Source organism: Emydura macquarii, unplaced genomic scaffold, assembly GCF_026122565.2.
Source record: "Emydura macquarii macquarii isolate MOO-44397 ecotype Brisbane River unplaced genomic scaffold, CSIRO-AGI_Emac_v2 contig_1477, whole genome shotgun sequence".
In the NCBI taxonomy this organism is placed as follows: Eukaryota; Metazoa; Chordata; order Testudines; family Chelidae; genus Emydura; species Emydura macquarii.
Genome location: NW_027131614.1, coordinates 16,041,988 through 16,065,844, shown reverse-complemented (window position 1 = coordinate 16,065,844; position 23,857 = coordinate 16,041,988). Strand labels below are relative to the sequence as shown.

The following is a 23,857-nucleotide window of genomic DNA, read 5'->3' as shown; positions in this document are numbered from 1 at the left end:
CAATTATCAGAACAATTATCACTGATATGAAGTATAGCTTTATACAATTATTATAGTCAACTTAAATTTGCTACCTTTGTATGTAATTCAAGGGCCATTTTTTCTTTCAAATCTTTGGAGAGGAAAGAGGCTAACTGACTGAAAAGCTCTACTATTGTTTTGCTGTTGGGCAATGGCAATTAAACTTTAAGAACAGGCTGACTATTTATTATATGGATGTTTAATATGTTGCTGATGATGTGAATTTTAAAATTTTGGAAAGGTACATTAGATGGGCACTGATTTATTTAAATATATGAAATGTCAGTAAGTATTGCATGAAGAGCTCAACTTAAATGCAAACAAATTAATACATTCTAAAAACAGAATACCCTAATAACTTAGGGCAAGATTCACAAATTAAAGTCTAAAAGTCAGCATCCCTCTTTTTTGTAATTTCATTGTTACAAATACGTGCTTCGTTTCTGAACATCTAAACTAATCCATTTAATTTATGTTTTCCAGGCTCTCCTATTGATGAAAAGGAAATATTATGGAGGTGAAAAAAGGACATTACAAACAGGCCTAATTTTAAGACAAAGAAAGATAGTGAAATATTAAAATGACAGGACAATTAAAATTTAATTATGATCAATATTTTCACTAAAGATAATAGCTATACCATGTTCTTCATCATAGTCTTGGGGCATTGTATTTTCTGTTAAAAAAAAAAGTATTAAAGTCACAGAATTTTAGAGATAGCATGAATACACATACTGAGGAATAGGATAAATGTTAAAATGATCTAACGCATATACTAAGTTACTTGTTTGAATAGTAAGTAGTGATATATTTAAATTTAAGACACAAAGAGTGGAGTTTTTTCCCTTCAAACAGGATTCTGAAATTTTCCTGCATCAAAAGACAGGTTTAAAAATTAGTTTCCACAAGATAGACAGGCTTAATTTGAGTCAGTAGCTAAGTTTTCCTGTGAAATTCACAAAATGAGCTACAAAAAATTACGTCAAATTACAATGGCAGTTCTCTTCTGAGTCATTTCTATGTACAGCATGATGTAATGGGACATTCTGCTGCTTTAAGTGCTCCTTTTGGATTTGATCATTAATTATCCCATAGCACTTAAATATCCTGTGACAGGCTGTACCCCATGTTCAAAGACTATGTTAAATTTTCTACAAAGTATGTCTTGAGAGGTGTCATTTGAAAACTCAATCTGCTGAACATTATTGTCCTGGTAAAATGTGTGTATCCACATTATATGTAAAGTTATAAGATTTTACTGTATAACATTGCTATAATATATTCCAAGTTAAAAAAACAGGCCCAACCCAGTTTTCAGAGACTAAGATATTCTGGCATCCTAGACAGGTGTTAACGGACTATCACTTGCTTAGTTGGTCATTCTCTGGCAGGGGAAAGGCATGAAAAAGAAATTTACATTTCATCACAAAGACAGTTCAAACCTTATGTCCACAAGAGACTGTTTTGAAACCATGACTCTGCAAGGATATTTCTAGCACAAGAAATTGAATTATAAAGAGGGGAGAAGAACGCTTCACCTCACTCTCCTCCTTCATCTCTGCTCATGGCATCAATGACACTTAAAGAACTGAGCTTGGGGGGAGAGGAGGGAATCCTGGCTGAAAAGAAACTCAGCTAGTAGACTGTAAAACAACTGGTGAGAAAGATATTTGCTTTGAATCCATTTTAGTTTGTTAAGTTAAATGTCAGTTGTGTTTTATTTTTCATTTCTTTTGTAACCAATCCTGACTTTTATGCCTCATTACTTGTAGTCACTTAAAACCTCTTTTTTCTTTCTGTAGTTAATAAAACTTTTTTCACTGTTTTCTCTAACCAGTGTGTTTGGTTTAAAGTGTGTGAGCAACTCCATTTGGGATAACAAAGTCGGTATATGTCATTTTCCATTGATGAAATGATGGACATTTCTGTGAGCTTGCATTTTCCAGTAGAGTGGTGGGCAATACAAGACACACATTTCTAGGGGGAAAGTCTGAGACTAGAGAATCTGCTGGTGTCTTTCTGCAGTGTAATTCATGAGTGGCTAGCTAGTGGCACTCAATACTGTGTAGCTGGGAGCAAGTTACATGCTGGAGGCTGTGTGTTAACTGGCCAGGAGTGGCTGTTCAACAGTAAAGCAATGTAAAAGGCACCCCAGATTGGAAAACTGAGGGGAGACGGTTATTCAGCAGTCCACACTATCCTCGGTTATGTCACACATCCTAACCACAATATCCTAAGCCAATACTAGGCAATTCAATATCCTAGCCAAATACTAATTTAGGTAATTACATTCTGCCTAGATAAAAATCTCATACAATTTCAATAAGATATGGCCATTAATCACCAATTGGGTTTATAAAATGCTTCAACTTCTTTGCAGCATTGTGGGACGTATAGCTGATATAAAAGATGACCAAGATTTAGGAGATAATATTGAAAGAAATATAGGAATGTTCATTTTGTCACAATGTGTGGCTGGTGGTCAGTGGAAATAAAGAATAAAAGGGCCAGGAGTAAATGAAACCTGGGATTTTGGCTGGTGGGCCTTGTGCCCATAAGTGGAAGCCTAAAATCCTTGCAGACCAAGCTCCCCCTTGGTACCTTCTATCCCAACCTGCGAGGGGTAGAGAGTACCAAGGGTCATGAAATTTAGAAATGATTTGAGTCCTGGGGTAGAAATCTACTCTGACTTACTGGTTATTTGGAGGGAGATCTATAAGCTCACACTGGACCCAGTTGAATGCCTGCTATGTGCAATGGGGTGGGTATATACTACCCCTACCCAGTGAGAATAAAGTTGCCGCCTGCCACTTAAGATTCATTCTAGTTTCTGTCTTTCATTCACCTGCATATTCTGAACAAGATAATGTTCCACTCATGTGGCTCCATTACAGAGGCAGCTGCACTGTTTTACATCACATGCATTAGATTAATAAAATGCTTTAGAATCTTTCAGGGTGGAAACTATAATATAAATGTAAGGCATCACCAAAAAGTTGATGCAGTCCTTAATTTGTAGGAAGAAATGTCCCCAGCCCCCCAAAAGGAAATGCATCTTTTTAACCGCATGGTATAAAAAGGAAAGTCTTCTTGTATAGTACCTCTATGATGTTCAAGAGAATCTTCATGTGCTAATTCAGTGTCATCTAAAAAGAAAGATGTATTTACTGTGCTTTATTTAAATCATTCTGTCATCAAATAGCCAAGGAACACAGCAGCAACCAAAATACCCTATGTGTAAACATTTAGCTCCATTCCATTTATATTCCAGATACTAATGCTAATAATAATGTAATCATGCAATGTTTTGTTTAACCACTGAATACTGGTTTATAAAACCACACATACACAATCTACAGTAGGAGTCCCCAGTCCTGGAAACATTTATGCACATGCTTAAAGACAAGCATGTGAGCAGTCTCATTGACTTTGGTGGGACTATTTATATAAGTCAAACTAATCATGTGTGTATTTGCAGGATTGGAGCCTAGAGAGTTGTATTTACAAGTATAAATCAAACAGCAGTCCAAAAATTTGGGCAACAGATTTTTGCATTTAATCAAAATAGTGTTTCTACATACCATACATGATCTTAAAAAACCTGCGCTTATTTTTTAACCTCCCATTTCTCTTGTGGTCCCAGAAACAGGGTAAGAAATATTTCAAGATGAAAGGGAAGATAGAATTATGAATTCGATATTGTTTTGCAAACTATATACATTTTTAAGTGAGATTACATGCTTGGTTGATACAGATAACTGTATTGACACAATATACTTAGACTTTGGCAAGTCATTTAACTCAGTACCACATGATGTTATTAAAAATAGCACTAAAAACAATGTAGCACATATTAAATGAATTAAAAACTGGCTGACAGATTTGAAAATATAACTAATTAGGACTCATCAAATGCAGTACTTCTACTGTAGTCTCGCATGAATCTGCTCTTGCCCTAGTGCTATTTAATGATCTGGAAGAAAACACAGAATCTTTACAGATAAAGTTTGCAGATTAAACAAAGATTGGTGAAGTGGTGAATAAGGAGAGGTCATTAATATAAACAGATTGATTCTGTCTAGTAAACTGGACTCACAAACATTTAATATAGCTAAATGCAAGATCATACATCGAGGAACAATGAACACAGATCAGACTTACAGAATGGGTGAGGGAGAGAGGTATAATATCCTGCAAAACAGAAACTCTAAAGGAACTTAGGGGTCTATGGTGGATAACCAATTGAACACAAACTCCCAGTGCAATGCTGTGGCTAAGAGGGCTAGCGCAATCCTTTGACGTACAAAGAGGGCAATACAGGGTAGCAACAGAGATGTGGTATTACCTCCATATACAGCACTAACTGGAATACTATGTCCCTATGTTCCATTATTGTAATGTAATGTCCTGGTTTCCATATTTTAAAAAAGATGCTGACAAATTGGAAATGGTTCAGAAAAGAGCTACAAAAATGATTTGGGGGTCTGGAAAACCTGCCTTACAGTCAGAGACTAAAGAAGCTCAGTCTATTGAGCTTATCAAAGAGATTGTTAAGAAGAAATTTGATCACAATTTGTAGATACCTATAGGGGGAGAAGATTTCTTATAGTAGAAGGATCTTAAATTTAACAATGTCTGCAAGTTGAAGCTAAACAAATTCAAACTGGAAATAAGGTTCAAATTTTTATCAGTGAGGGTAATTAACTACTGAAATAACTTATCAAGAAATGTGATGGATTTTTCTTACAGAGTTTAAATCAAGACTGGATGTCCTTCTAAGAAGCTGCTGTAGTTTAACCAGAAGTTATTTGGCTTGATGCAGGAATTATGGGTAAAATTGTATGGCCTGTGCTATGCAGAAAGTCAGACTAGATAATCATAATGGTATCTTCTGGCCTTAAAATCTATGAATCTACAGTTACTCCAGTTGAAGAGAGACACAAGTGAGCACAGGAAACTCCTTACAGGTTACAGTTTAAAAAAAAAATGCAGTGAACACATGCAGTGAAATCTTGGCCTCCCTGAAGTTTGGAAGTTTTATCATTAACTTCAATGAGGCCAAGATTTCACCAAAGGTGGCCTGAAGTTTTTGCACTTACCAAAATTAAACAGAACTGTTGTTTTGCAAAACCAAAGCCATACCCAGATTCGCCTATTCCTCATTAGACTCTAACATACACAACGTATACCAAAAGCTGTTTCTTATGCCAAACTACTTGAGAACACAACTGTGAATACCGCATACAAGATATACAAATGATTTTTAATAAAAGATTTTTTAATAGTTTACAAACCTGGAACTTCTGTCTCATATGCTGGCTCTTCTACATCCATGTTATATTCATGTGAAACTGTAAATTAAGAAATTAGCTGTTTTTTCATACTTAATGTTCTGATATTTTAATGAGTGACCATATTCTGGCTCTCAATAACCTCGCTACCTCTCCATAAACATACTGATGACTGGCTAAGAATGAACAAATGAAGGCCCTTCAACTGAAATTTCAAGTGCAGTTTCATGGTAAGACCAGCAAGAGAAAAAATGTTTGCTAGACCAGTGGATTCCAAACTTTTGATCATCTCCATATAAGGATGCCATTAATAAAATAAAATCTTCCTATTCACAGCTCATTTACTAATTTTGCCACCACCCTTGATCTCCATCAATACATGTCAATGAACATACATAGAGAACCCACAACTAAACAATAGGAAAAAATCATGTCAGTGTTGGTCTGTTGTCTAATACATCTTGGTCCAAGAATAAGGAAACAAGATTCTACGAAAATTGTACATTAATCTATAACAACACAGAAAGAGAAAAAAGTTTTTGTTATACCATTAAGAAATGACAGAACACCACAATTCTTGGCTGTCTTTTTAAAGTATTTTTTTAGTTCAAGGTCAATATTGCTTAGTGAATCAGCTACCTGGGGGAAAGGCTTACCAGATAATAATCTCCATGCAAAACTGTCACTTGCATGGCAAGCCTAATTTTCACCAAGAAACAGTCATGGTGGAAGGAGTCCTAACATAATGGAAGTCTACTTCAATGGATACTTTTTTTTACCTTCTCTTTTGCTTTATTTTTACACCATTTTGTTTACTGATTTAAAATCAACTAAAGAAGATACTAAAACTCATATAACACACAACACCTTACTTGAAGAGCAGTGCTTTTACTTTTAGAATATCCAACCATAGGTCCCTCTCCCTGCTTGTGTTAATCTATCCGTGTGTGAAAAACGTAAGTTCTGTGTGGAATTTTACTAATCATACATACACATTCTAGAGAGCCAGGAGCATAATTGAATGCACCAAGTCTGCCCACAGGTTCTGCGCTACTGAAAACAGACATGTTTTTGTGACTACGATACTTCTTCCCTTACACTATTAATTTTAAATTGCAAGCCTGTTAGTCCACTCAAAGGACTCAAATACCTTAGATAACAACAAAGATTTTGGAGTAGTACGAAATGTTTTTAAAATCACAACTCTAGATTAGTTTAGTGACTTCTATTTAGCTTCTCTGTTTTTATTTTTAGCATTATGGCAAAAAAGCAGCATTATGCAGCTAAGAAAAACAGATTCATACCAGGAATTTCAATGGTTTCAGGCTCATCTACTCCATGCTCTTCTACCTGATCATGATTGTCAGTTTCTGAGACACAAAAATGAAACAGTTTTCAATTATTGTATACAAGTAAGGATAGATTCAAAATTTCAAATAGGCTTCAGCACAGCCCCTAAATTTGCACAATAAGACCATTTGGAGAATATAATACAAATGTGTAGGTAGAATGAAGAAAACCTAAAGCAAACAAAAAAAATATCTCCTTAAAAATATTGTTTAATACACAAGATATAGGATTAATTAATATGCTACAAATTAAAATGTGTTAATCTTGTTTTGATTTATAAAGTATTTATATTTGGGAATAGCTTTTGTTGAGACTTAACATTTGTCACATATCTACAAACTGAAATTTAGATTTAATTGCACTTTTAAAGGGCATTCATTACATGCACTCACAAATTGCAATGCACACTCCTGTAGGTGAAAGAGTATTTGTTTGTGAATATTGGCCAGCTATGTTCACAGTTAACTGTTTGCACACTGTGGCGAGTGAGGCCTGGTTCTGCCCCTCTGTGGGTCCTGCGCTCTCTTCAGCTATGCTGGTGGTATGGCTGGGTGGAAGCGGGGGCGCATGGTCCCGCCCTCTACCCTGGGCCCCGACTGAGGGACCTTGCAAGGAGTAGCCTCAAACCACTTAGTCCATGAGAGCTACTATCTTACCTGGGTTGCCTGTTCTTGGCCCCACTGCTCGTGGTCCGCTTCCTGGAACCGGGGTGAGGGTTTTCTCCACCTTCCTGGACTTTGGTCTCTCTATCCCTGTGATCCTCCCGTTTGGGTGAAGTCACTCCACTTCAACTCCTTCACTCGTTGTCTGAGTGTCCAGGTCATCCTTCAGGCCTCTGAGCCCACGACCCTCGGCCCTCCCAAGACAGGCTTCTTCCCAACTCCCATAACTTTGGTGTTGTGGCAGCAACAGCAATGGCTCTAAGCTCTGTAGCTGCTCTGCTTTGCTCCGCTCGTCCTTTCAATTGCCTTTCAGCTGCCCCATCTGCCTGACAAGGAGGCTTTTAACTGCTGGGGCAAGCTCCTTAATTGGTCCCACATGGCCCAATTGACCTGGAGTAACCCTGTCTGAATCACCCAGGGAACAAGGATTTGTTGATCCTGGGGCTAATACATATCCCTTCCAATACTCTCCTATAGCCATCAGGTCTGGCCCTGTCACAACACATAAATGCAGTAACTGACCTGTCACAAAAGGAAGGCCCTAAAAACTTCAATGAGCATTTCAGTCTTGCTACACTTAGATAATTTCCACTATATTAACTCATTATTTTTACAAGAATCAGCTAGAAATATTTTAATTGGTTCAGATACCTTCTTGAACAGGTTCTGGTGTTTCAAATACTTCAGGCATTTCATCTTCTAAAGCACTATAAAGGTCATCTGTGGTAGGAATTTCAAAAGTTTCTTCATGTACTTCCTCCTTCTCCTCATCATTTACTCCATCATGCTTCTCTCCTGATTAATAATTACAGAAGTAATTAATACTATACCCAGCAGCTGCTGAATCAACGAACAGTCCACATTCAAATTTTCTCTTACAGTTCTTAGACATTTCCAAAAATAAGTTAGGTCTTAACCATTATCAGCATGCTCTTCTAAAATGCCTGCACATTGATTCACTGGATAAACTGCTAGGAGAGAACCTCAGTGACAAGTGACACCATCCCTGTCCTCCCTTGCTATGGCAAGATGTAACATTTCGAGCCATTATTTGTAGATTAGTCAATGGGAGCTACAGGTATTCAGCACCACTGAAAATCAGGCCAGTTATAAGGTTTTGTTGCCTATACCTTGGGTGTTATTCATTTGTTGGCTATCCACTCTCACACAGTTGAAAGAAAATACAGTGCACCATCAAGAATCTCTCTCTCAAATCTGTCTAGTCTGTCATGCTACTTATAAATTCTCCAGTAACTGCAAAGTAGGAATTCATACCGAGTTGTGAGTGTAGTGCTTCATGAAGAATGGACTGGATTTCCTCTTCCAGTTCTGCTTCAACGTTCTTGTGCTCTAAATGGATTATAAAATACGTCAAAGAAATTGCAAAGGACAACAAAGATTGTACTTTGAAACTTTTTCAATTGATTAGTTTGTAGTAAAAAATGGACAAATTCAGTAAAGAAACTCCTTAACCATATTAGATCACTGTATAGTTTTTCTTTCACCTCTAATTAATTGGATTGGGGGTATGGGGTGAGACAAAATAGGTTGTATTTTTTTAAACAGCAAAAATGAACACATTTTTAAAAGATCTGCCAGACATCTAGCCATTTCACTGAAGATGAACTGAAAGCATTTATTTTATGCTTTTAAGTATGTCGAGAACATCAACTTTTCAGTACATGCTTTTTTAAAGTGACAGTGTCACTAGTGACTTAAGGTAATTGCATTCCAGCTGAGACACAGTAATCACTAAGAATTCTCTGCTTGTGTCAACCTATGCAGAAATATTTATTGCAAGGTACACAAGAAAAACAAATAAAAATGAAACATCCCACGTACCTTTTAAAAATAAAGAACAATGGTAGGAATTGAAAAAATGAAACTACTTCAAGTAGTAGTAATGCTCTGTATCATACCCAATCCACTGTTACATTTCTTTTTTTGGGGGGGAGGAGGCAGGGGGTTATGAAAACCTACCACATTTTTTTAATCCCTTAAATAAAGCACTCATCTTGTGGGCAATGTCATTTGTGCGTCATGCTGTAGGACAGCAAAATACTATCCAAGTTAGTGAGGGTTTTTGTTTTTTGTTTTTTTAAATGACAGGCAAGGGATGTCAATTTTCCCACTGGTAAGACTACCCAAGTAGTTCATGCCACATTACACCTAATTCTCCCATTTCTGACCCATTTATTTATGATAAAACCTTTGTCCCAACCTCCCCATCACACCATTTTTTAAAAATTGCTTCAATTAAAAATTAGTTCTTCCAGTAATTATATAGAGCCATAAATAAGATGTGAACACAGAATATTTTCCAATACAGCATTACAGGAGTTAAAAGTCAAGCCTGCTAAAAGGAAGTGTATGTATGCATGCGTCTTCAAGTACATTGCTTTGTAAATCTTAACTTTATTTCATCTCTCAGATTTATGGGGCTCTAATTTAAGAGATTACCCACAAAAAGTTGATAAACAGCAATACATACTCTATTATCAGAATGAATTTGATGAGAAAAAATGTCATGTTCATATTATAATGATTTCATGTGTCGCTTCCTTTATCATCTCTTTCGTGTGACAGACACAGACTGATTATTGCAGTTAAGAATGTGCAACTACACATTTGTTTACACCTAATTCAGCTGCAAATACTTAATGTGCACATGGTAAACCAGAAATTCACACAAGTATGTGGCCAGTTAGGTGTTCAATTACCAGGTGAATACAAAAATATCCGATTTTCATGAAGACATCAAGTGTTGAACACCTGTGTTGAGTGTGCAACGGTTTACGCACAATAAACACCTTCCTCAAATTTGAATATTTGGCCCACACTGTTACTAAAGATACCATTTCTTCTTATAATATATGCACATGCTGGAAGGAAGGTTGAGCACTTGACAGTCCACAGATCATTTTAAGTTCCAGAAAGATGGGTCTTAGGTTTTCAATATGAAATTTTGGAACACTGTATTTTTCTATCAATTGAAGAAAGATTTAATTTCTTATTATGAAGTAGAGAGAGAGAGAGAGAGAGAGAGAGAGAGAGAGAGAGACTGTATGGGTGCACAAGTGCACATATATTTAAATATATGAGATACAGAAAGGAAATACCAGTTTATTAATCTTATGTGAATTTTTATTCTGAATTTAAGTAAGATAACAAAGAGCAAACAAAATGGTAATAAGTCATTGTAAAATCAGTGAGCCTTAAATGCCTTCTGGCTCTTTAGTTTTATATATACTGAACATGTACTACATAACTTCTCATGTCAGCTTGAGCTCCTTGAGCATCACAGCAGATTAAAATATTATTTGTAAACTGGACTAATTTTTTCAGCAAGGAAGTCTTTTTGTCCTTGTCCAGAGCCTAATCCATACTGGCTCAAACTGAAGAATTTGTCTGACCCCAGAAAAATGGAATGGGTTTAATCTTTAATTAATGCGGAAAGTAAGGAAAGTACTATTTATAAAGGATGGACAACAACAAATTTGTTTTATTTTTGATGTCTATAAAAAAAGGTTTTCAAAAACTTATCAAGCCATGACAGAGAACCTATTTTCAAAACATTTTCCATAAAGCTTTTTTATTTTCAGCATTAATTTAAAATAGTAAGACTATTATATATGCAATCTAAATAGGGAGTATCCTTTTTTTATTTCCTTATTCAGCAGCAAAAAAGCTAAACTATATGGAGAGAAGTGTCAGATAAATTTAAGATTATTTAATTAGATGCTCTGTTGAAATTCTAAATTAAAGTAAGTGACACAATCATGGATTTACAGAAACTGGGAGAATAAGTGCTTAAAGGAATGTATCAAACTGTACTCAATTTCATTTAGACAAATTTTAATATGCTTTTTAGATTAAGTAAAACATAAATATTGAAGAGAAACATTAACGTTTCCTACATGTGAAATTAGAAAATGCACTACATGCTTGTTTCCACAGGGCACATCAGATAGAAGTTATTTAACACAATACAAAATTATAATTAAGTTGTAATATTAATATTAAATATTGTTAAATATTATCCATTCATAATATTTATATTTATTGTTATACCCAGTAGGTACTGTAGTGTGCAGAAGGGACCACTCAAAAGAGTTAACTGGTGTAATAATATTTTTGGCACTTATACGTTTCATACATTCAGATAATCTTCAATTTCCCAGCCTAATTTCAATTTATTAATTCAGTTTTCATGTGATTGGTATAGAGAAGTTATATGCAGTATGAAAACTACCAACACTGTATGCTCAGATGAAGTGCATATACTTGGTATCGTTTTCAGAATACATGGAAATTACTACTTAAGTCAATTAATTTTATCAAGGGTGATACAAGAAAAATAATTCTACTTCTTTAGCACAGACTAAGTTCCAATTTATTAACAACATGCCTTACATTTGTTACTCATTGTGTGTAGACTTTAATAGGATGTGCTCTCTCAAGACACAGAAAAAAATGCAGAAAAGAGATTTTGAGTCCAATCCATGCACTCTGGCTGGTAGTAAGTACTACTCTATAGCAAGCACTTGTAAAATTGGGTCTTTAATTTGTCTCCTTGAATTCTGAGTAAGACTGATAGGTTTTAATCTTTTTGATGCTTTAAGCTGAAAATCTGTTCCTGAAGGTAGATTCTGATCATAAGTACTTGAGTACTGTGGTATAAATACTGAATGTTTAAAAATACGTAGCACACTTGATTAAGTTTTGCCCAGCTATTAAGCTTAAAATATTGCAGAAACGCAAAAAGCATTTAAATTAAAAAAGAAAATGAAGAAAGAATCATCTTTTTGTTATGAGTGTTTTTGTTATGTGTGTATACAGTGCCTAACACAATGGGCTCCTGGAGCCTGGTTCGGTGGCCTTAGGCTTTTACCATAATAATAGCAACAAAAACATTAATATTTATATAAAGGGACATTAATAATGTGTTTACAATTGTTTCCACACTTTTGTTTCAGCTGTTGAGCCAAATATAAACTCCCAGTATAACTGATTTTATTTTATACATATATAAAATAAAACAATTTCAAAATTTGAATCTATTTTAAAAACAGATTTTATGCCTTTTTCAGGTCACTGAAAATTACATTGTATTTTTGGATATTTTGTCCTCTAATGAGGACATGAAACAGTAAGAGACAGCATTCATGTACATGTTTATGTATTGTACTACCTTCATTTAACACTTAGCGGAGCAACCTAATTAAACTTTGCAGACTCTTCTTAATCTGGCACATCTGCCACCATGTTTGATTAGGTACGCTACTACATTTATATGTATATATCATATCAGCATTTGTATTCTCTCAGAAAAATATGCTGGAACAATACGATCCAAATTGTAGTGAAGAATGTTTACAGTAGCTTTTTCTAATGTATGAATTAACTGGTTATTAAGAATTAATGTTTATGGATTTTAGAACAGTTACTTATAGTGATTCCTGAATAGTCTGTAAACAAATTACTATCACAAAATAAAACGGTGAAGAAATTAAATGGGAAAATACTGGCAACAGAAAGAAGGCTTTTTTACCTGTGATGAGAGGTCATGCAATTTCACATCCAGGAAGACAAAGGAGTCATAATCTAGTGAAATGTTTCTTGCCTTTTGTTGTCATCTACAGCTCGTGAGAGACCTTACCTGATTTAATGAATGACTGCTCTGCAGGGTGAATGGGCTCCTCAGATTCTGCTGGAGTTGACTGTGCTGGGACAGATCTTTCTTTAAATCCTGCATTTTTCAGTTATAAAGTGAGCTTTAGGCTTTTTTTGTCTTGATTTAATTATATATCAGTATGAGATAATCTTCATTCAATTATATTATCAGTAAAACAAATGGACAGTATAAGCACCTGGGGATTTATTCAAGCAATGTACTGTTGTAGGTTGCCCTTAACTTTACGTTCTCCGCAAAGACTAATGCATGGGGGCAGTTATAGAGTTATTTTAAGAAAACAAACATGAGATTAGAAAAATGGGTAAAGATGCCCAAACTTCTTTCATTGGTATAAGTTTATTGAACAAAATCCACACTGATTTAAACACATCACAATATTGTTCATAGGTTTTGTTTAGTATGAGTAAGTAACGTATGCTGATATAAACAGACATTTGTTTTCACTTTGCCATTTTCAAAATTTGGAAATAGGTGTTGTGATTTTTTTTTAGGATGTCATCTTGTTTAAATTGTTTTCATAATGCATAGCTCATAATAAAGCAATTGACAAGGCTCGCAAATATAGCTCAATAAGTCGTAAAGAAGGCCATGAGCCTAACTTTGCCTTCAGATTCAGCAATCTAGCCTATAGTTTTCTTAATAAATATATTTTAGAAAATATAGTTTTCCATAAATCAGGTTCATGAATATTATTAGCAAAACTATGATTCATAGAGCTCTGCTATAAAGATTTCCACAATATAGACTTGCTGTACAACTAAATAAGTGCCTCTGGATCTCACCATGATGGAAAACAAGGGAGCTGCACAAGTACAGTAATCAGTGCCAGGGGTAAAAGGATCACAGAATCTAAGAGTGGGAAGATCACCTAGTCCATCTTTCATGTGTCCAAAGAAGAACTGTTACCTAATGCACACTTACCACTTACTTATGCAGTTTGGTTTTAGAAAGTACCAAGTGAAAGGTTTAAGACACTTATATTGAGCGACTGAGATGCCAGGTTGTGGAACATTCTCAAAAATATCCTGATAATAAGCCTAAATTTTCCTTTTGGTTATCCCATAAAAATGGATAAGTCAGAGTTCTTACTCAATAACCATACTACAAGGTCTACACGCTTCTTGTGTTGTTCTGATTGAAAAATATCCAATTGTACTGTGTGTCTCACATAATTGAAATATTCACTCCTAAAATGTCAAACTCATAAAATTTCAAATGGATTATACAACAAATTTGTTTTACGATGAATAAAATCCAACATTAGTCCCTGAATACTGTTCACTAGTCAATACACAGGACTAATTTTTGACACCTGAACAATGGAAGTAGTGAGAACTTCAGTTCCCTCAACCCTATTTTCTAGACATGTTTATGTTACATAGTTTTTAGAATTCATTCTCAACAGAACTTAACCAAAATTGATACTAAATGAACAACAATTAAAATATAGAGAAACAATAAACTTAAGTATTTCAACAGCTCTGTATGATCTTCTAATAGTTATAAGCACAGTTGAAACATGTAAGCACTTAAAATATTTGAAGCCCCATTTTAAAAAACTGCAATTCACCACTTTGCATATTAACTCCCAATCACTTACTATCCCTCTCCCCCCCCCCAGCAATTCTGAGTTTTAGCTGCACACACTAAAACAGTCTCAGTTTGAGCTCTATCCTGTCCTTAATTTATAATGAAAGAGGTGCCAGGACTCAAGCCATTTTTTCCATTCATAACTGATGCTACAAGCCCAGAGGTAGAGGTGCTGGGGCTCAGTCTTGGCACAGATTAAGCACTGGCTTCACTGCAACATCAAGTGAGTTTACAAACCGGGTATACCAATAGAGCACAAAACCCACGTTAAAGTATGACTCTGTCTTTGTTTTGCTGCTTCGAGTTCTGCATTTGTCTTTCAGTATGAACTGGCCGAGCAACAGATATGCTGTAATTATGCAATGGCAAATCAGTAAACTAACAGGTTGCTCCAAAGTGAACTACACTATACCCCTTTAAAATTGCCTTAAGCCACCACATCAATTCTATCAGCCTTTTAACTATTAATCTGTTCAAAGCAATTTTTCTGAGTGAAAAAGTTATTCTCTCTCAGTATATACGGAGACATCTGTTCTAGTTACCCATCTGTTCTAGTTACCCAGTAAGAGAAAAAAGCAATCTAAAATAATTTATGTTAACTGCAATACGGGAGTTCAGAGCCTGGAACAGAGAGGAGACACCATAGAAAGGCATAACACTGAAATCTCCCCCCTACTCCCTGCACTTGCACTTTTCATTGCTACCAGATGAAAGAAAAATGTTGATGTACACACCCTCAATCTTGGAGCAACCCAAGATGTAATTTGCCAATAGTACTTCCAATATCTAATTACAAGTATTTCTCTATCAAATATTTATCTTCACATCCAACAGGCTACAATGGAACAAGAGTATTAATATTGTTACTAAAACTTAGAAGTCTCGGCTTGTTATGAAGACACAGCTATCAAGTCCCATTTCCAAAGAAGGTTTAGAATATTTTTCTAGAGTTGTTCTGAGAGATTTCTATATTCACACCCACATTTTTGCTTACAGTACCCTGATCTCTCACACACACACACACACACACACACACACACACACACACACACACACACACACACACACACTTTCATTTAAAAGTATTTAGAAAATAATTCAGTAGGTCATTCCTCCTAATTTTGACAACTAGTGTCATATTGTACTATACTATTTGTCATTGTTTTTACTTTGAGCTGTTTTCAAAAACATTGTTTCCCTCATAAAATTTATATAAAAGTATGTTAAACTGATATTGCACCTATCGATAGGTCTTAAAGCACCTTACAAATAATAAGACTCAATACCATTAAGCATATGTGTGTGTGTACTGGATCAACTGAGAGACTAAAGTGAGGTAACTTTGACTTTGTACAAGAACCAGTTCATGTTAGAAGCAGAACTGAGGAGTCAAATTCCAGAATCTTGCTCTGACCACCAGCCCACAATCTCTCACAAGCACTATTTAATTACAGATTTTTCTTATAGTGAGACTTCAGCTCTATAGTGATTGCCCCTCAAGTATAATTTTCAGATTTTGTTCTAGTCTCTTATAATTTTATTGTGCAATTAATAATTTAGCATATGATCAACTCGATTGTTTGTCCAAATAAAATCAGGATGTGTACACAGAGTACCTCATCGTATACCAACTAGAAATTAAGTTCAAATTTTGTAACATACTGAAATATACTATTTCTGAAGAAAGTTTGAAACATCCTATTTACCACAATTTGTAAGATTGCTGGATACTTCTCACTCTTCATTGCTGAAAAAAACAAAGAAATACCAGCCAATCCAAAAAAGGACCTAGTGCATAGAACAACACTTTTAAAAATTATTGTAAGAATATGCTATTCTATGACTGGTTGAGTACACAAATCTGTTCTCTAATCCAGTCTAGCCAAAATACAATATCATAACATACAATATCTTCCTAAAATTGGATCAGCATCCAACAACTCCCATTTAGACACCTCAGTAAGCGGCCAGATTTTCAAAAGCAGTAAGCACCCAGAAGCTTCCACTGAGAATGGAGCTGCTGGATTCTGAGTACTTTTGAAAATCTGGCCCACAGTGAACTGAAAATGTCAGTGAACTAACAAAGCTTTCAGACAAAAGATTAAACCAATACAACAGTAAGGTAAGCATAATAGCAGCAATACAAAACAGACCATCATAGGACCACTGAAAACATTACAACACTCAGTAAAAGCATCAGATGATGACAAAACAGGTTTCACTGACATGATCTCTAGTTTGCATGCCTTCTAATAAAATGAGAATTAGTTTCTTACAGCAGAAGTTTTCACCACTTAGGTAATGTCCAGATTATCCTCTAATACTATCCTAATAAACTTCTACACATGATCCACAATGTTTTTTTACATTTCACATATTTACAACAAAAATGTAAACTTTAATACAAAGCAAGAGACATATTTAAGAGTTAGATTGGTTTGATATTGTATGTCAAAAAGAGAAGTCAGATTTCAAATATACCAACCATTTTTAATGTACAGGACTTGTGATCAAATACATTACGTACACGTTTGAGCTGCACAGCAGATATATTTGTTGTGTGCTTACAAATGCAAGTGCACACATAAGCAGTCTGCATAACCTTTCACTCACACTAATGACTTTCAGAAAAATTACGTTACTAATACACTAAATTTTTCTCACCATCAAATTTCTATTTCTGTTTTTTCTTATCTTCCTTTGTTGAATTTTCAGAAACTCTGGAAGGGATTTTAGCTATCTTTTTAGTTACTTTGTCTTTCCCTGCATGAAAAGGGGTAAACTCCTTTTCAGTGGCTGATTTTTTCGTAGTCTCCTTGTGTTTCACATTTTTGTCTAGTCCTGATTTTTCTTTTTCCGTGCCTGTGTCTTTTTTAACCTTGTCAGAATCTTTCCTCAATTTAGTCACTTCAACAACTTTCTTATTCTTTCGGTCAGCATAATCTTTTCCTTCCACAGTTTTCTTTTTCTCTTCAACTTTGTTTTCCTTCTTCTTGGATGCTTCTCTCTCCTTTGTCGTCTTGAGCGGTTCTTTAATTGCTTCTTTTACTTTTCAGATTTTCATTTAAAAAAGGGAAAATGTTAATTAAGAGTACCATTTTTAAATTGTAAAATACCAATTTTGTGCAAGTTCATCTGCATACTTCAATGCCAATTGCAGCTCCAACTTGAAAAATCTAAGATGATCACCAATATTAGTTTCCTGCCCTCCCATGTAATGCTGGCCTACCTAGCCACCTATTTTTTCATTCTAATTAATCCATAACAAAATTAATGAAATATTTATGAGGAAAGATCTCGATAACTATTTGTTATCTTGATAAATATTGATAAATATTTGTTACTGATATATTGATATATTTTTATTGATACATATTGATAAATATTTAACAATGGCAATTTAAAGCTATTAAATCATTTATAAAACTAAAATTAGATCTGAGTTTAGTACTAATGTATTAAATCATACAGCAGATGGCAGAAAATAAGCATCTTATATTAAACTGCAGCATTTTCAATTTCATACTCTAACAACACTATTTTTCTGTAACTAATACTGTAAATTTACTTTTACAGAGCATTCATGCATTCCAATGACTGTCAAGCACCTCTTTGTTTCCTGGTACTTAGAATCTTATATGATCATGCAAGGATTGCTCTCCTAAGATTGACTTCTTTAAAACAACATTTCCTCATGAATTTTTCAACCTCATAGATCAGCAAGGAAATTTACATTAATAACTATAGCATAACATGACATTAAGCTAGGTGGAGTGGTAGATATGCTGGAGGATAGGGATAGGATACAAAGAGACCTAGACAAATTGCAGGATTGATCTTAAAAAAAAAAATCTGATGAGGTTCAACAAGGACAAGTGTAGAATCCTGTACTTAGGACAGAAGAATCCCATACACTGCTACAGACTGGGGACCAAATGGCTAGGCAGCAGTTCTGCAGAAAGGGACCTAGGGTACACAGTAGACAAAAAGCTGCATATAAGTAAACACTGTGCCCTTATTACCAAAAAAACTAGCTGAATTACTAGGAGCACTGCCAGGAGATCGAGGGAAGTGATTATTCCCCTCTATTTGGCATTGGTGAGGCTGCATTTGGAGTATTGTGTCCAGTTTTGGGCCCCCCACTATAGAAAGGATGTGGACAAATTGGAGAGAGTGTCCAGTGGAGGGCAACAACAATTAGCGGGCTGGAGCACATGACTTATGAGGAGAGGCTGAAGTAACTAGGCTTGTTTAGTCTTATTTAGTTTAGAAGAGAAGAATGAGGGCAGATTTGATGGCAGACTTCATCTACCTGAAAAACAGTTCCAGGGAGGATGGAGCTAGGCTGTTCTCAATGGTAGTAGATGACAGAACTAGGAGCAATGGTCTCAAGTTGCAGTGCGGAAGGACTAGATTGGATATTAGGAAAAGCTTTTTCACTAGGAAGCTGGTGAAGCACTGGAATGGGTTACCTAGGATTTAATGGGTCATTAGAGGTGTTTAAGGTGTGACTTGACAAAGCCTGGGCTGGGATGATTTAGTTGGGGTTGGTCCTGCTTTGAGCAGGGGGGTTTGGATTAAATGTCCTCCTGAGGTCATATACTAATCATCGTCCTAACTTTTGAAGGATTTAATATTTAATTTTCCTTAAGAATATGCAGAAAAAGTGATTCAGTAAAAATAAAGTTACTTTTATGCTATTTTCATACTTTCTGCAAAAAAAATCTATGTCCAAATAACTTTCCGCTTTATACATAAACCTAAAAACTAGAAAAAATATTTTGCTTACTATGATGTGTCTAACACAGAAAAAAATCAGTTACTTTCAGACAGCCCTATTCACACCTATAAATAAAAGAAATTAATCTGGTCCTCTTTCTATGAAAAAGCTATAGAGTTTTTCCTATGTAATTTAACAGAAGCAGATAATCAGTCCTTACTCAAGATAGTCTCCACTTGAAGCTGGAGTTTTGCCAGACTAAATAGTAGTGAAAGCTCTAATGTAGTGTATTACTAACTGCTTACCTGTAACTTCCTATTACATTTTCTGCATATGAAAAGAATATACTCTTACAGTTCATAAAAATTGTAATTAAGCCACCATATATCCTCCCAACATGTTCTGAACACAGTGTAAAAAGGACTGAAGGCATTTCATAACATTCCTTCACTGCAGTACCAAAACAAGCAATTTAATAAGTAAATTAAATTTAAATTAAATTAAAGTAATTTAGTAAGCAATTAAATGGTTTGTTTATTAATATTTTTGGAAACACATTTTCATATTAGTTATTCCACACACAATGCAAAACAAAGGCTATGAATTTCAGCTGGCATGCAAAGATAAGAAAAATAATGTTTATATGTTCATGAGAGCTTCCCCCAGTGGGTAATTTTTTCTAACAGTCTTTGGATAGTCAATTAACAAAAAATAATTTTGGTACACTAACCTTAAAGGAAAAAATGATAACCAATGATGGTGTAAAGTTTGTTACATGCAACAAGCAGGCTACCCAGTACAGACTAGTAGTTTCAATATATTTGCCAGGAATAATTTTGCTTCAAATAAGACTAGAATTGTAAATAACCCTAGAAATAATATCCAATTACAATGGGAACAACCACTAAACTATACCATAATTTCTAACCCACACTTAAGCATTACTGGAGGAAATTCTATGGCTTATGCTAGGCAAATTATCAGATTATATGATCCTAATTGTTTCTGTTCTGCTTGAAGATCTATGAATCTATTAAATATCTAAAAAAGTAAAGATATCACTGAAGAGGATTAAGGAACAAAGCAAAATCTGAACATATATCAAAATGTATCTCTCTTCATACACTATATGAATCCAGTGTTGTAACCCATAATTAGCTAAATCATGCAAAAAAATTGCAGAGTGTTTTTGAATAGATTTACATTTAATTATATCCCAGATTAGGAAAACACTCAAATCAGCTGCAGATAGATAACAAGAATGTGAAATTCTGTCTGAGATAATTTTCAGGGTATTTGTTGCTGCATCTTCAACTAGCAACAGCCATCACATGTAGCATTAGTAGCCAGAGGTCAATTACCTGGTTTACAAAACTCATGCGTTTCAGGCATTAGAAACTGCACAAAAAACTCACTGACAAAAAATATCAATGTACCTTTGGCCTTAGCTTTTCTCTTGTCTACCCCTCCTGGCTTCTCTCCTGATGTTTGTAAGATGGAAACAGGTTACAAACATATTTTGTGCTACTCAATATATTAAACAAACAATCATACATAATTTACCAATCAAGAGTAACAACATTCCATTGGATCTTTATGGTAAGTTACAGCAGTTCCAGATTTCTTCCAAATGCCAACCATTTCTAAATACATTTTGAGTTATATATTTGTTAAAGAAAGCTCTTTACTGTACTTCTATTTGTTGGAAATAGCATGGATTGCAGTGTTTGTTACGGTGCTCTTACCGCATATTAAGTAGTGGGGCCCTTTGTTAAATCTGAGACGAGGTGAGCTGTCCCCTTTAACTGCGAGAGTGGCTTGTCCAGCAAGTTGGCACAAAAGGGTTCATTGCCCCATTAAGCCCCCCTCAGGACTACCAGCTCCACATAAACAGGAAGCAGTCAGCTAGATCAGATGGGGGGAGAAGGGGTCAGGGGACAACTTGCCCCACAGGCAATCTGAAGGTCATGATTAATGACTAACTACAGTTCATACTTCATAATAAGAGCTGATAAAGTAAGGTTTACAAATAGAAAGGAAGCTTTAGATTTTAGACTGCAAAAGGACAGAATCTTTCCCTAATACAACATTAATGTTCACTTTATAGATTATTCCTCTTCCATTTCTAGTTTTAGCAGCACGAGCCTCGGATATCTGTGTGTGGGTTCTGCTTTACCCAATCTGAACATGAGTCTCTGTAAAGGAAACTCTCATCCCAAGAGAGTCAGTCCAAGAATAATGTCAATCCAAGCAAAAAATCTCTGGGCTTTCATTTGTTGCTTTACTCAAGACTCTCTCTTTATCACTAGCAAATCAAATATCCTCTACAAATAAAAACCCAGTCCTACAAGGTGCAACTGTAAACAATGAAAGTTAAGGGCATTCAGCACTCTGCAGGAAGGCGCTCAAATTAGGGTCAGATGTTCATGGAACAGTTGATTCCCACAAATACCAAGTACAAGTACACCCCTGTCCCCACCACACAGCCAGCAACAGAAGGATAATAGACCATTACCACCATGGTGATGGCAGCCTTCCCTACCTATGAGAAACCCTATTTCTGTAGACATTGTTTAATCTGCTATTGTATAGCCAGCCAGTGAGATGAAGACCAGGTGTCCTGGGCTATATGTGCTTTCATTGAAACAAAGTTTCCTCTTTCAAACTACTAAATGAATCCACCAATTTGATTATATTAACATTTTTGCCTCTACAGAGAAGCCATATAATTTTTATTATAAACCCATTTTCAAGGTATAAACATGCCTTGTGCTGAAAACTGACAAAATATAGCTTTACTACACTGAAGAAGCCTTTTTGAACTAGGTATCCTACAAACTTGACCTGAAATCTGAAAGCCAAGCTGCATTCTCTCCTTCTCATTCATTATAGTCAGTGATAAAATAGTTAAGGACTAACTTGGCTGGCAAAATTACACTTGTGAAACTTTACTGCCTCCAGTGAATAACTTACAAGAACTAAGGAGGACTAATATTGAGCCAATGCAGATAGCAGAAGTAAGTAATAAAACTTATTTAACAAACTTATGAAGCAAGCAGTTATGAAAACACATTTTAAGTTGTTACTGTTTTTACTCATTAAAAATGGTAAAAAATATTCTGGTTATTTCAAAAGCCTTTTTGCATAATTAAGAGTATTGTTTAATTAGAAAAAACTGCAGAAACTAAATTTTATCTTTCCCCCCAAAAGATCAGTAATTTAAAATTGTATTTCAAATTGAAATGTGCATACTCTTCAGAGAAAGAGCACTCAGCAAATACATTGTTCATGTTTTATGGACATTTCACTTGTTTATAGATACTCATAATTTGCTGCAGTCTCTCTCTTTTAATGTAGGCAAAGAACAGTCCTCAAGCTCTGAGTAAGTGCTGAATGCGGTCCTCAGCTGAGCAAATGTTGTGTGCCCTTTTATTTAGCAAACCAACTTATAGATAATATAGTTCCTAAATCAAAGCCATCATCATTCTTGGTCACAGAATTCTACCAGTAAAAAATCTCTAAACACGTAAAACAAGAATAAAACACTTTAAAATTGCTAATATATTTTGGTCCAATTTGAATGCTTTACAAACTTTTGCCATCAGTATTAGTTTTGTTTTGTTAGAGAGAATTATTATGGTAAACAAATATGATTTCAAAAAACCAAAACCCTTACCACATATTAAGCAGTTAATGCCTTACGGGGTTAACATTAACATATTATAGGCTATGTCTTCACTGACGGTGGCAAATTTGCCATCATCAGACCGACTTCTCTGGATCGACTGAGCTGTCAGTGAAGACCTGCTCAGTCAATCCAGAAATCGACATATTAAGACCACCTTCTCAAGTGGCATAACACTGCGTCGACGGGCAGTGAAGACGGCACGCAGAACAGAAGCAGAGAAGTCAACGGGAGTTACGCAAGTTTTTCGCATCACTTGCGTAACTCTGGTCGACTGCCGCCGAATCTCCGAGATAAGTGAAGACAAGCCCATAGTTATACCTTTCTAGGAGAATGATGTAATAACTGAAAGCAATTCTATACCACGCTGCTTAAAATAAATAAATTAAATATCTAGCCACAAGAAAGACTACTTCAACTACATCCATAACTTTTCTGGAAAAAATTGGAGTTTTTTGACTGTACATACCAATTTTTTAGTATCACCGTCTAAAAAAAAAATGTTTTCATAATTTTGAAGATATATATTGTAGAATGTCAAGATCAGTATCATTTCAATCATATGTGAATAGCATACTATTCCCAAATTTTATAACAAAGATTTGGAGACTGCTGCAATTCTTATCACAGAATTGCTTACTAAATTATGTAAAAACACTGCTACTATAAATATAGTATCTTTTCATAGTGCCTAATGTTAATCAATTTAGAACACACCTTTAACTGACACTTTAACCCTTAAAACATTATACACAAGGTATTTACACTTGTGTGGAAAACTCAGTTAATTTTCTTTTTTTAATACAAAAGTGTAGAATGAATCACACAAGTAAAGAACCTCAA

At 35.1% G+C, this 23,857-nt stretch overlaps 1 protein-coding gene across 12 annotated transcripts in view; it reads right to left on the bottom strand.

Annotated features, from left to right (window-relative positions):
- ASPH (aspartate beta-hydroxylase) overlaps nt 1–23,857 on the bottom strand; it is a 208,870-nt gene that overhangs the window by 126,853 nt on the left and 58,160 nt on the right. For 11 of the 12 annotated variants that reach the window (XR_010920875.1, XM_067553706.1, XM_067553709.1 and 8 more), the window contains 7 exons: nt 12,984–13,073; nt 8,600–8,674; nt 7,976–8,119; nt 6,617–6,682; nt 5,316–5,372; nt 3,123–3,167; nt 662–697 (listed from right to left, as the gene is read on the bottom strand). Coding sequence is in view for 11 of the 12 variants with exons in the window: in XM_067553706.1 (XP_067409807.1) it covers nt 662–697; nt 3,123–3,167; nt 5,316–5,372; nt 6,617–6,682; nt 7,976–8,119; nt 8,600–8,674; nt 12,984–13,073 (513 nt within the window). In the remaining variant the exon portion in view is untranslated. The remainder of the gene's footprint in view (nt 1–661; nt 698–3,122; nt 3,168–5,315; nt 5,373–6,616; nt 6,683–7,975; nt 8,120–8,599; nt 8,675–12,983; nt 13,074–23,857) is intronic. The other variant, XM_067553710.1, reaches the window with a different exon arrangement.